The 13,794-nt window shown below is 40.2% G+C and overlaps 1 protein-coding gene across 1 annotated transcript in view; it reads right to left on the bottom strand.

Annotated features, from left to right (window-relative positions):
- Positions 1–13,794, bottom strand: part of rras (RAS related) — a 35,350-nt gene that overhangs the window by 13,989 nt on the left and 7,567 nt on the right. Inside the window, exons 3-5 of the mRNA XM_073495511.1 lie at positions 10,619–10,721; positions 8,576–8,684; positions 4,563–4,681 (exon numbers count right to left, since the gene is read on the bottom strand). Coding sequence (XP_073351612.1) covers positions 4,563–4,681; positions 8,576–8,684; positions 10,619–10,721 — 331 coding nt within the window. The remainder of the gene's footprint in view (positions 1–4,562; positions 4,682–8,575; positions 8,685–10,618; positions 10,722–13,794) is intronic.

A 13,794-nucleotide genomic window follows, 5' to 3' on the forward strand; every position in this document is an offset into this window, starting at 1 on the left:
TATTAAGTAAATCTTACAAGTTATTTTTTTCAGTGTAGTTTACTTCCACAGATCATATGAAGTGCTGTATGGACTGCAGGTATCAGCACACATGTCTTATGTTAAGCTTGTGAGTTCAGATAATATTATTGCAGTAGTGATGCTAATTTCTGTTAGGGTGTTAATGGTAATGCCTATTAATCGTTAGCATCGAGCTAACAAACTACGTGCTAACTAGCTACATCAACTGCACATTTTTCCTGAGCTTGACTGGTATTTGCCACATATACTCATATTTCAGTTAACCTCTGGTAACTGTCATGCTGTTTGTCCATGTCTTTCTTTTTTAAAACTTGCATGCTATTCAATTTTAATGGGACCTGTTGTATTTTACCCAATGTAACACAGATGCTAAGACCAGCGATCCATGGAGCAGTGTGTGATGTGGCGTGTGCCCTCAGGACGGCTCGTGCAGAGGCCGAGCCTGACCCAGAAGACATCTGTGTTCTGACTGGAAGCAATGGAGGTCTTCAGTGGAAGGGGGGCATAGCTTTCTTTGGATTCTTCATTTGGCTCAGTCCTGGGCCCTTTATTATTTACCTTGTATATAAATTGCCTCGACAGAACATTCCTAACTCAACATTTCATTTTTATGCTGATGATATGGTAATTTACTGCTTTGCACGCATTCCTGCTCATTCTTTTGCATACCTATAGCATGTATTTGATAAGAGTACAAGAACAACTTTGTCAACTGCAACTTGTCATAAATATAATGAAACTTGTTCTTTACCACTTCAAAAACAACAAGATCTGCATTGTCTCAGAAAATTCTTACCAGGAATGGTCAACAAATTGAGTTTCTATCTATTTTGAAATACCTGCAGTTTTTAATCGATGACTACTTGACTTTTAAGACACATATCCAGCATATTACAAAAAAGCTTAAACTATTATTCAAATGTATGTAAACAAGTCTTGCTTTTCTTTTTGTGTGAAACGGAAATTGGCAGAGTCAACTTTTTTGCCTGTTATTGATTATGGAGATGTGTTGTATATGAATGCCTCTGCTAATTGTCTTCACATGCTGGTAACAAGTATCACGGAGCTCTGAGACTAATTACAAAAATGTGGTTCTCTTGCTCATTGTGTGTAATAGTCAAAAGAGAAATTGTCTGCTTTAGGTGCACGCCACCTCAGTCACGTGTATGTTTTTATTTACAAAGCCATTCTTGGCAAAATTCCTGTTTACTTATCTTTTAAACTTGAAATATGTAAACCACATTCTTCCTTCTCTTGATGTTTTGCAATTTGCTGTTCCAAAGTTTGAACTGAATTGGGAAAGAAAGCTGTATGGACCAATGTACAGATTAAACTTAACAATAAAATATTGTCCCACTGAACAGCTTTTAAACTATGGTGAAATCAATTGAGTCCAGGTTGTCTCAGTGCAAATGTTTTATCTGATTATTTCAGTGTGCTTTTTCGCTTAATTTGCTGTTGTAACTCTGTGTTGCTGATCTCTGATCTCAATGGGACTAACCTGGTTAAATAAAGGCTAAATAAATAAAAAAGAATGTTTGCACTGATGCTCATCAGATTTCAAATGCACCTTTCCTGTGCAGAGGATCCTGAAGCCCTACAGAGGATTTCCTCAAAAGCCTCAAAACGCTGACTTTTAATCACAGTTTCGCTAAAAAAGTATTTCCCTAAAAAATGTTTTATTTCATACACAGAACAATTATATGTGAACAGGAACAGAAAGCAATGCAGTGCAAATTAATAATCCATCCACATACATAACAACTGGTAAACTTCCTATCTTTCAACGCAAGCAAACACACACAGTTGCAACTCCCCATCATTGTCAAGATATAAGATTCAATCTGATGCTGTGCTGAAGTCTGTTTCCCTGTCAGATAATGTTGCCCTCCTAATACGATTGTGTTTCCTGCATTGCACCCGGTGGTGTAGGTTAAGGTCGGAAGATGACACACATATCAATGGAGAATGGACTTCAACCAACACAACACCAGATAAAAGAAGGTCAGACAAATGATGAAAAACATGTAATTTAACTCTCTTTTTTATCAATTATAATAACGCTACTTTTTAAAATGTAAATATTTATTAATAAATATTTTGTGGTAATTTCAAACTTAATTACAAAATTGAAAATTATAAACGTTCTATTTATTGAATGACCTCTTGCAGCCCACCTGCAGTACCTTCACAGCCCACCAGTGGGCCAGGGCCCACACTTTGGGAATCACTGAATTACATAATGATACCACTTCAGTGATTAATACAAGTTTCTAGGTGTTTTTGTTGTTGTTTTTTACCTGGGAAGTGCAATTCAGCATTGGGAAATAGTCCCATAAGTCATTCAGATTTTAGTATACTGGTAATACATTTACAACACTGTTGTACAAAGTAATTTAGTATGTTGATAACTGACTTCACAGCGTCCTTTTTTTGGAATAGAAGTAAACCAGAAATATAATGGAGCATACTATTATTATGATAGGAATGTATTAATTGTATATTGCCTTATACTTGCAAGAGACTCGCAATACATTTTAATGTACAGTCGTGGTCAAAAGTTTACATACACTTCTACAGGTGCATCTCAAAAAATTAAAATTAATATCATGGAAAAGTTCATTTTTTTCCATAATTTAATTCAATTAAATTACTATACTGTATGGAGATGCTGATTTATTTTTCCAGCAGGACTATTTTGCTGACCATGGTATTACTGTGCTTGATTGGCCAGCCAACTCCCCTGACCTGAACCCCATTGAGAATCTATGGAGTATTGTCAAGAGGAAGATAAGAGACACCAGACCGAACAATGCGAGGGAGAGCTGAAGGCCACTATCAAAACAACCTGGGCTTTCGTAACACCAGTGCCACAGGCTGATCGCCTCCATGCCACCCCACAGTGATTGATTGATTGATTGATTGATTGATTGATTGATTGATTGATTGATTGATTGATTGATTGACTGATTGATCACAGAGCCCTGCTCCACAGGCAGGGTGAGGGCATTTCTCTGCACTGGTTCAATCTGCTCCTCCTCTTCTCTTTTCTTATCAAAAATAGAGATAATCTCTAAAATAATTATGTGTTTCTGGATGTTGCTTCTTCTGCAACAATGGAGATAAAAGTATCGTGATGATCTGCAGGGAGGGGTTTCTTTGCTCCCTGCAGCCTGTATGTATGTGTGTGTCTGGTCAGCTCTGAGGAATAAACACGTAAAAACACAATCACAAACAGCAGTGACACTGTTTCTAATAGATTATTATAGTGTGTTTTCTTGCCAGATTAACTAGTGGTGAAGTATCTAGAACATATGCTGAAACAGTCACTTCAGATTGTGAGCTGGACGCGGAGTTCTGCATCGAGTTAGGTGGACGGTGGGCAGAGCTTCATTGTGCCCACTCCCTGTCAGTCAAGGCCCACCTAAAGCGCTGACCACAGGTGCACCATGCACACCATGAGGGTGTGAAAAGGTGGCAGGAGCAGACAAAATATTCTGCACCAGCAGGTCGTAGCGTTTTGTATGTTTTTTTTTAATGTTGTTTAAATTTACACTGGATGTATCTATTTAAACATATGTCTGGTAGTTGTTTTTTATGGCCAGAATTCTGAGACATTAACGGCCAAATTGACCGTCAATAAAAAGTCAGTGTAAACTCTGATGCTGGTATCTGCTTACTTACTGCTGACTGTTTGGCAAAATGTACACTGATGTGACATGTCTGTAACTCCATATTCAAGTTATTTTACCTCTAAACTGTACTCAGCTCTAAGTACTTAAGCACATGTATTTACTGTAAAATTGTGTAATCACATTAAACTACAGTTCACTGTTCAATGCTTAATTTTCTTCTGACCAGAAACTCTCAATCCTGCTGTGTGTTGGCTGTTAGCTCCCTTAGCCAAACAAAATGCAGGACTCTGCTGCTCACTGGCTGCTAACAGATAACAGCTAACTACATTTCCTCCTACCAATTTCAGTACAGATTTGCAGTGCCCCCTTGGTTTACTCAGCGCAGCATATTTGCAAGGTCCTGCCAGCTAGAGACTGAGGGGATAGATAGTCTGGTACCGCAGGAATTTTTCTATTCATATTTTTTTATGGGTCTCACACTGAGTAGCCAGCCAGTGATTGTAACTGTAGTATCAACATGAGAAGACACGCTCTGTTGTAGTCTGTTCATTTTGTCATTGTCTCAAACACATTATCTGAGTTTATCTGATCAGCTCTTCTGATCTGCCTTTGTAGAGACTATTTAGAACGAATTGCGGCTGATAACGTTCAGTGGCTGATCAACCTGAGCACTTAGTATGATTTTCTGTTACCTAAGACAACATTGGTAAACCCAAAAATCAATGGGGACTAAGAAAATAAAAAAAATATCGTGGTTACTAAAAATATAAAAGGAAATTTGTTAGTATATCACTTCCTAAGCCTAAAATGTTGAGTGAAGCACATTGGAAAGCTTTAAAACCGGGACCTGGATTAAGACTAAACTGTTGGAAAACTAGAATGAAGTAAAATCATTAAGGACTATACCTGATAATTTGCACCAGCTCCAAGAAGGATTCATCGACGTTGTAGCGATTCTTGGCCGAAGCTTCCATATAGTGGATCCTGTTCTCTCTGGCGAATGCTTGAGCATCCTCTCTGAATATCTGCAGACAAAGCAAAAATTATACATGCCCAGCCTTACAGCCTCCATTCACTTGAATTATGAGTGATCACCCTCTATACTGCTGTACTGTGAGGAGATCAGCCCAGATAGGAGATAAAATCCTTCATTACAACTGTCACAAGATATGAGACACAGTTTGCTTTGTAAGAGGTTACTGGTTGCTTCTAAGCTTGTTGCAGTTTACTAGAAAAGTAATTGGTGTAGGAAATACATTTTTATTTTGCAATTAACTAAGAAGATGCATTTGACATTTATGATATCAACAAAATGGTGTTGTGTTGCACTCTCCTGTAACTTGTCTATTTTTGTTTATTTGTGTTATCAGCTCTCCCTCTCCAATTAAATTCACCAGGGAACTTTTAAATATTTGACATTTCACAAATGTTTTCACCACTCGCTTTTTCAAAGTTTCACAGGCCTTTTTGACTACAGCCACACTAATATGTTTTCATTTTAAAATAAAATTCCATCCAGCAAAAAAAATTTTTCAATGTCCTTGTTTGTCTTTCTAAATAAAGACAAAATTACACCCATTCTGCCCAATACACACTCTTTCAGTTGGACCATACTTTTAATGGCATTTGAATGCAATTGTATTTGCTTTGCAGCAGAATCACTATTTCTCTTGAATCTATTACCTCCACCAAGGTGGTTATGTTTTCAGCCATGTCTACTTGTTAGTATGTTGGTTTGTCAGCAGAATTACACATTACATTTTTTAAAATATTTTCCTTTATTTTTCATGGAATAATGCATGGATCTTGATGAAAAAAATCAGGCTGCAGCAGTGGGGATTTTGAACTGCACTCCTGTCACTAGACAAACTGCTGCCTTTCAAAAGAGCAAAAAAGGACTTTTCAGGATCTGCTGTCCTGTGAGTCACCGAAACCTGGCTATGTAAGCATATGCAGGACAGTACATTACATCAGTTGGGCCTCCAACCCCTCCAAGCAGACCGTGGAACGGAGCTAATGAGGAAATCAAGGGGAGGCAGAATCTGCTTCTACATTACAATAAAAACAACTTATAGACCATTTTCATTGATTTTAAATTGACAAACATTTTGCACATATAACTTCAACAAACCGTGATCTACAGCTGAACTCAAGCCAAGGCAGTAATATGGCATGACAATGGCGCTGGAAATGCTAAAACAATCTTTCTTTACTTTTATGTTATTCATTTTCATCAGTATTTGTGGCAGTCTAGATATCAGTTCTGTTAGAATAAACTTATGTCATGTGCTACGGAGAGCCTTTTTGAATTTTTGCATTCAAGAAGTGTGAAATGATAATCCAACTTGTATTTACTGAACAGCTGCTCCTGGATAATGCCCGGTCGCAGGTGGGACGAGGTGAGACTCAGCTGGCCAAGCAACGGGAAATCAGAGACTGTTGTTCCCACAACTTTACAGAGACGTGTCTCCACCAGACCATGTTTTAAGCCAACAGAGCACAGGATGAAGAGAGGTGTTTTCATCATTGTTTGCCTGATATCGAACTTTTACTGTAAACCTGCCGACCATATTATCATCATCATCTTGTTGCCACTGTTTACATTCAACCAAGTGTTGCTTAGAAATATGATGATCAAATTTTTAGCCCAAGCACCCTCGCACTAGGACACCATGTCGAGCATAAATCTAGCTTCAGAGTGGAGAGGCCTGCAGTGATTTCCAGCTACAGGAAGCCATCTGTATGTGTTTTACTGCAGTTTTGATAAGTCATCATTCACACCCCACACCCACTCTGACTCAGACAACTGGCAAATTCTGCTACCCCTTACCCCTCATACATACATATGTATGTTATACACTGCCTGGCCAAAAAAAGAGTCTCCACCTGGATTTAACTAAGCAAATAGGTAAGAGCCTTCCATTGGATAATTACTGCAGTGATTAATATGTTTCAGCTGGTAACAAGTAGGGATGCTCCGATCAGGGTTTTTTGCCCCCGATACGAGTCCGAGTCCTTTGATTTTTGAGTATCTGCCGATACCGAGTCCCGATCCGATACTCTTATAATACATTTAAAAAATTAAAAAGATCGAAGAAAACTATCCAAGGTGTCCCTTATTTTTTATTATATTTTACCACCCCTCGATATCCCAAATTTACATATCTGACAGTTTGCAACTGCATCGTTCTCGTCACTCACTTTAAAATACTTCCACACAGCAGACATGGTGCGCCACAACTCGCCACTCCGCTTCAAAACAAACTGGCGTGCTGGTCTTCTGCGCATGCGCATGTCGTAAACGGTGGTAGTAAATACTCATTTTATTTTTTTTTATTTTGAATCACCAATAGCCCATATATCAACAATCTAATACAAATAATGACTAAATAAATATATATAAAACCGATCTCTGATCGGGTCGTAACATCCGAGTCCCGATCGAGTCTTCAGTGGCGTGATCGGCCCCGATTTCCGAGTCACGTGATCGGATCGGTACAACCCTAGTAACAAGTTATTTAACCCCAACTGATGCAGTGAGGAGCTTCTCATTTCTTAAACAACCATATCAGAAGATATATCCTGTGGTCGTGGAAAAGATGTTACTCTGTTTCAGAAGGGTCAAATTATTGGCCTGCATCAAACAAAGAAAACAACTAAGGAGATTACTGAAACTACTAAAATTGGGTCAAGAACTGTCCGACGCATCATTAAAACCTGGAAGGATAGTGGTGAACCATCATCATTGAGGAAGATATGTGGTCAGAAAAATCTTGAATAAGATCACTCCAGTAGAACAGTAGACAACAGTAGAAGTCACAGCTATGTTTAAGAGTGAAAGTAAGAGCATTTCCACATACACAATGCTAAGAGAACTCAAGGGATTGGGACTAAACAGCTGTATAGCCTTAAGAAAACCACTTATCAGTGAGGGTATCAGAAAGAAAGGCTTCACTTTGCTAGGGAGCATAAAGATTGGACTCTGGAGCAATGGAAAAAGGTCATGTGGTCTGATGAGTCCAGATTTACACTTTTCCACAGTGATGGGCGCATCAGGGTAAGAAGAGAGGCGGATGAAGTGATGCACCCATCATGCTTAGTGCCTACTGTAAAAGCCTGTGGGGGCAGTGTTATGATTTGGGGTTGATTCAGTTGGTCAGGTCTAGGCTCAATGATGTTATGTGCCCGAAGCCCCATTGAGAATCTTTGGGATGTGCTGGAGAAGACTTTACGTAGCGCCCCTACTCTCCCATCATCAATACAAGATCTTGGTGAAAAATGAATGCAACTCTGGACGGAAATAAATGTTGTGTCATTGCATAAGCTTATCAAAACAATGCCACGGCAAATGCGTGCCGGAATCAAAGCTAAAGGCGGTCTTTTTCTTTGGTTGGGCAGTGTATGTATGCTTTTTCCAGCCCTTGAACTTAACTCCCCCTTCGAGTCACACCCTTGGCAGTGACTCCTGTGATTTGCTGCTCCTCCTGTAAATGAGCCAGCCTTGTCTGTCTAATATTAGCTTATAAAATAAGTGATGTCAATTTGAACCTATAATCCCACTGGTTCACAAATTTTCTGATATCTTCTGGCCTCAGATGAAAAACTGAAAAATGATCAAATTCTTTGTGGGCAGCTGTAGGTCATGAGGCAGAGCGGGTCCTCCAGGAATTGGAAGGTCGCTGGGTCAATTCCTTGGCTCTGCCAGCTGCATATATCTTGCTCAAGTGTCCTTGAGCAAGATACTGAACCCCAAATTGCTCCTGATGAGCAGGTTGGCACCTTGCATGGCAGCTTCTGCCATCAGTGTATGAATAGTGTGTTGTAAAGCGCTATAGAAATGCAAGTCCATTTAACTTTCCCTCTGAAGTTTATCTGTCTGCACTCTACTGTATACCAGGATGCACATGAGGGTTACTAACCACTCTTTGCGTTTCCAGGTCAGCCTTGTTTCCAACCAACACCATGGGAAAGTCGTCTCGGTCTTTCACTCTAAGGATCTGGGTGTGGAATTTCTGGACCTCGTGATAGCTGTTAGAAGGACAGAGTTAAATAATAAGCATTCACAGTATCAACAAGCATAGATGGATACTACTTTACAGTAAGGAACATAATGGCCAAATTCACAAAGTATGGATGCAACCACTGATAGCACCCTGAGTTGAACAGCACTTGCAACTGTTATCTGCCCCATCTCAATATCCGATTCCCAAAAGATAATCCAGTAATAATATTATGGCACAAACATGCCCCTGAATGAGAAAGAAAGAGTAAAATAAGGATAGTATTTCATTAGGTTATGTTTCAGGAGTGACTTCATAAGAGTAAACATTTTTTAATTGCCACATGCACAATTCACAAGATAAATGTGGAGGGTTTGGCGATTAGCCCCCATCATGAAACCCCTTATGAATGTGCTTCAGTTACCACCAACCCTCTAAAGATGCTACTAATTTTTACCTAACTAACTGCATGTGGCTATTAGCGCTGGTGTGTGTGTGAATTTTACTTTTATTTGTGCAATGAGCATCATTTGCATAGAGAGGGGCCACTTTTGCAACAAATGAGGTAATGCATATAACCTCATTTGAATACATGCACCATGGACGCAAAAATGACCAATCAAGCTCCCATTTCCTTTTTTACACAGCAAACAGTTGGATGTTCCAGAAACATGCCTTTAAAGGTAGATGATCAGTGCAAATGAGCAACAGTGAGAGTAATGTGTAATGTGTGGTCCCAATATTATTGTCTGTGTGCTTGTGTTTACCAAGTGATTAAACAGGTCTCTTTAAGTTAGTCATGTCTTAGTATGTTTTTAACAATCACTTGACCAGTTTTTATAAACATCTTGATAAAATTCAGTTGATGCAAGAAAAAATATAGCATTTTTAATGCACACAAAGCCAAAAGTAAGGTAATATATGCATAGAGACAAACAGAGATTATACATACATTAAAACAATTTGTAAAAAGAGCAGTACCAATGTTTTGGGACAGAAATCAAGCTATACATCTGTTAGGGATGTCACTTTTCATTTTACTCATCTCAAAAACTCTGAAATCTACACTGGTTTGTGTGGCAAAGCACATGGGGCTGACATTAAAGTGCAATTTTTTTTTAAAAAGAGAAAGTTGAATTTTTTTCTTATTTTCCTTTGTACATCTGTCATTACTTTCTTGTACTTTTACTGCTGCATTTACAAGAATTAAATGCAAAAAATCATTACAATATCCTATTCATTTATACAGAGACAGATTCCATTGAAAACATCTCAGCAAATTGTTATCAGTAGACTAACCCATATTCTTGTATGATTGGTCCAAGTACCTCTGTGATCATTTTCACATTGTTTTACTGCAGTGACACATTACACATTCATCAACACAATGTAATACGTCATGTAATGTCATATAATCCAACAACCCGTCATTTTTGTGACGCAATATTTTCTCACATATATTTTGTCGAACGTCTGTAACACATGTGCATTAAACTATTATTTGGTTTTGTTGTAATGGAATGCATTCAGCTGGTATCCATAACATTGAGTCAACTCCCTGTGCCTCTAAATAACAGCTCGACAGTGAGTCGTCATGTCAGTCTCACCACCAGTGACAGCTCACTGCACTTCCTCTTTAGCAGGAAGATAGACAGCCACACTTAGTGACACCATTACACTATGACATTGACAAACCATTCAGAACACTGTGTCCACCTCTGAGGTACTTATCAAGCCAGAAGCATGCATCTGCAGGAAGCAAAAATAACTTATTTACCCATCAGCCAAATTGCAAGTGAATGTTCCAATTTTACGAGCCACTCAACAGATTACCATTGCTGTTTGGCTGGTGAGTGAAGTAAATCTTTCAAGCTACTTGCATAACTTACCAGCACTTGGCTAGTGGCCAGTGCATATCTGTAGTTGAAAGATATAGACACACACACAGTCATTTTCCATTACCTGCCCCGGTCGTTGAGAGCAAACACCAGTAAGAAGCCTTCTCCTGAGCGCATGTACTGCTCCCTCATCGCCCCAAACTCCTCCTGGCCTGCTGTATCCAAGACTGACAAACACACACACATACACATACACACACACACACACACACACACACACACACCACACACACACACACACACACACACACAGTATTCAAATAGCCTGCCATGACCAACCATTAACAGACAAAGCTGGAGGTACAGGAATGATGAACAACACAAACAGCATGTCACTGACAAAGTGTTGCTTTCCATCTGTTACCTGTAAACAGTAACTGTATGTTTAGGTAGAGTGTGTACTGAGTTAACTCAGTACACACACAACAGAGATAACTGAGTCAAGGTTTAACACAGAAATATTAAGGCACAAACGATGACTATGTTTATGTATAAGCTTAGGAACCTTTTTAGATCTTATTATTAGTGTTGTTTCATGGATGACAATGAATGTGTTCAAGCATTGACAAGGTTCTAGATGACAGCTGCATGATGGTGGCAGTAATTAAACATCAATACAACCAAATCAATAATGAATATTAGAGCCTGACCGATATACAATACAATACCCTATACAAATAAAGATTGATTGCTAATTGATTGATTGATAATACTGAAGGCTAGACTAAAGGTTTCCAAGGGGGAGCATCAAACTCTACAACACTTTTCAGAAACTGGATCAGTTGTATCTGATGTAAGTGTGACCACATAATCATAGACCACCAACCAGGATAGAAACTAGGCCAAACACTAGAGGTGGGCTAGAAACACCAGAATTTCACAGTGGATGATGAAAAAAGTTCTATTTACTGATGAATCCAAGTTAGTGAATTATGGCAGTAACAGAAGGGTGTATGTAAGGAGACGAACAGGAGAGAGAATGATGCCACAGTGTTTAAAAACCCACAGTGAAAGATGATGGTGGGACTATTCAAGTCTGGGGCTGTTTTTTGCTTCCTCTGGAGTTGGACATCTGCACAGAATTGGCTCAACCCTGACCAAGGAGATGTACCACTCCATTTTTCAGAGACACGCTACAACCTCTGGTCTTTTTGGAGAAGGATTTATACTGCAGCACATGGGCGTCGGAGCCATTATACTATAGTGGGACAAGTTCAACCCACTTTTTCATTAGAAAATGCATTGGTCTACTCACCCAACTCCCTTCAGAGTATTGTGTCAGTGCTTATCAAATTCATTTCGCTTCTGTAATTCCATACAGCGTTTTCAATGCTACCTTGCACCTAGGGAGACTGACACATAGAATGTACACACAGACACACAAGTGTGCCTCTCAAGTTCACTAGTCACTAGCCCTTTTCACACAGAGACTCCGCATTATCTCCGTAGCTGAGGTTCGCCAATTCTCCGCCTTTGTTGGTTCACACATAACCAAGGAGCTCTGGTGTAAAGATGCACCAGTGTGTCAATTCATACAGCAAGCCGGCGCTGCGGATCCAAAAGAGGGGTGGCGGTACACGCCATGATGTTGACGTCTGTGTGGTTTTTGACTGACTGTTTATAATCATATGAATGCTGTTATAATATGTTGTGATTGAGATCCTGACCCACCATGCATCCTGGAAAGTGACAAAGTTACATTTTTTTGCTCTAAATTACATAATTGCATAATCTCCATGAGTAAACAGGACCCTGTCGGACTCTCACTCTCAGGGAAGGATGCTGTTTTCTGGGGGAAAGTTCACTGAAGTCTCGGTCGGGAGGCCTGACCGTCACAGTGATTTTTTTCAAGACAGTAACTACAACTACACAATAGTGGAAGGAGACAAACACATGGTGAGTTAAAGTTTTTTGCTGGGGACAGACGCTGTTTTTCAGGCAGAAATTTGAAGAAGGGTCGGTAGGACAGACAGGAGGACAGCCAGGAGGACAGACACTTCCCCACGTATAACTGCGGTATTTCTTTCCTCATATAAGTTGCCAAAGGCACTACAGTTACTACGTTACTGTTGTTTGGTCCTGTAACATTGCTTTGTGGGACATTTCTTAGACTTGGACTTAGACAGATTTTATTGTCATTCTGTCAGCAACAAATGAACACAGAACGAAATTTCGCTTCAGAGTCTCAGCATAGAATTAAAATAAAAGTATATCAAAAAATACCAAAATAAGAAAATAAATATCAAAAACAGAAACATACTAAAAAGTGCAAATTATTAAAAGTGACATAGTTGAGTTAAGAATAGACGACAATTTTCACTTAGAGTTCAGCAGTCTGATGACATGCGGGAAAAAGCTGTTATAGAGCCTTGTGGTCCTGCACCGAATGCTGCAGAACCTCTTTCCAGAGGCCAGCACGGAAAATAGTCCATGGTGAGGGTGGGAGGAGTCTCTGATAATATTCCCAGCTAGGGACATGCAGCACTTGGGAGCAATGTCCTGAATGGAGGGGAGAGAAGTCCCAGTGATCTTCTCCGCTGTCCTCACCACTCTCCTCACATTCTTCCAGTCAGAGGTTTTGCAGCTTCCACACCACATGGAGGTGCAGCTGGTCAGGATGCTCTCTATGGTGCTCCTGTAGAATGTAGTGAGGATGGGCGGGGGCAGGAGGGCTCTCCTCATCCTTCACAGGAAGTGCAGACGCTGCTGTGCCTTCTTGACCAGTGCCGCAGTGTTCACAGACCAGGTGAGGTTGTCTGTGATGTGCACCCCCAGGAACTTGGTGCTGCTGACCACCTCCACAGCCGTGTTGTTGATGAGAAGTGGAGCGTGGCTGGGCTGCTTCTTCCTGAAGTCGACAATGATCTATTTGGTTTTGTCCACGTTCAGGATCAAGTTGTTTTTTCTACACCAGCCCACCAGCTGCTCCACCTCCTCACTGTAAGCCAGGTCGTGGTCATCCCTGTTGAGGCCCACCACTGTTGTGTCATCCGCAAACTTCACAATGTGATTGGTGGTAGCCCTTGGGACGCAGCTGTGAGTCATCAGAGTGAACAGTAGGGGGCTCAGGACACAGCCTTGAGGGGAGCCTGTGTTGAGGGCGATGTCACTGGAGGTATTCTGACCGACCCGCACTGACTGTGGTCTTTCAGTGAGGAAGTCCAGCAGCCAGTTGCACAGGGGGGTGCTGAAGCCCAGGGGTCCCAGTTTGTCTACCAGATGCTGTGGAACGATGGTATT

Source organism: Pagrus major, chromosome 24 (genome assembly GCF_040436345.1).
Source record: "Pagrus major chromosome 24, Pma_NU_1.0".
NCBI lineage: Eukaryota > Metazoa > Chordata > Actinopteri > Spariformes > Sparidae > Pagrus > Pagrus major.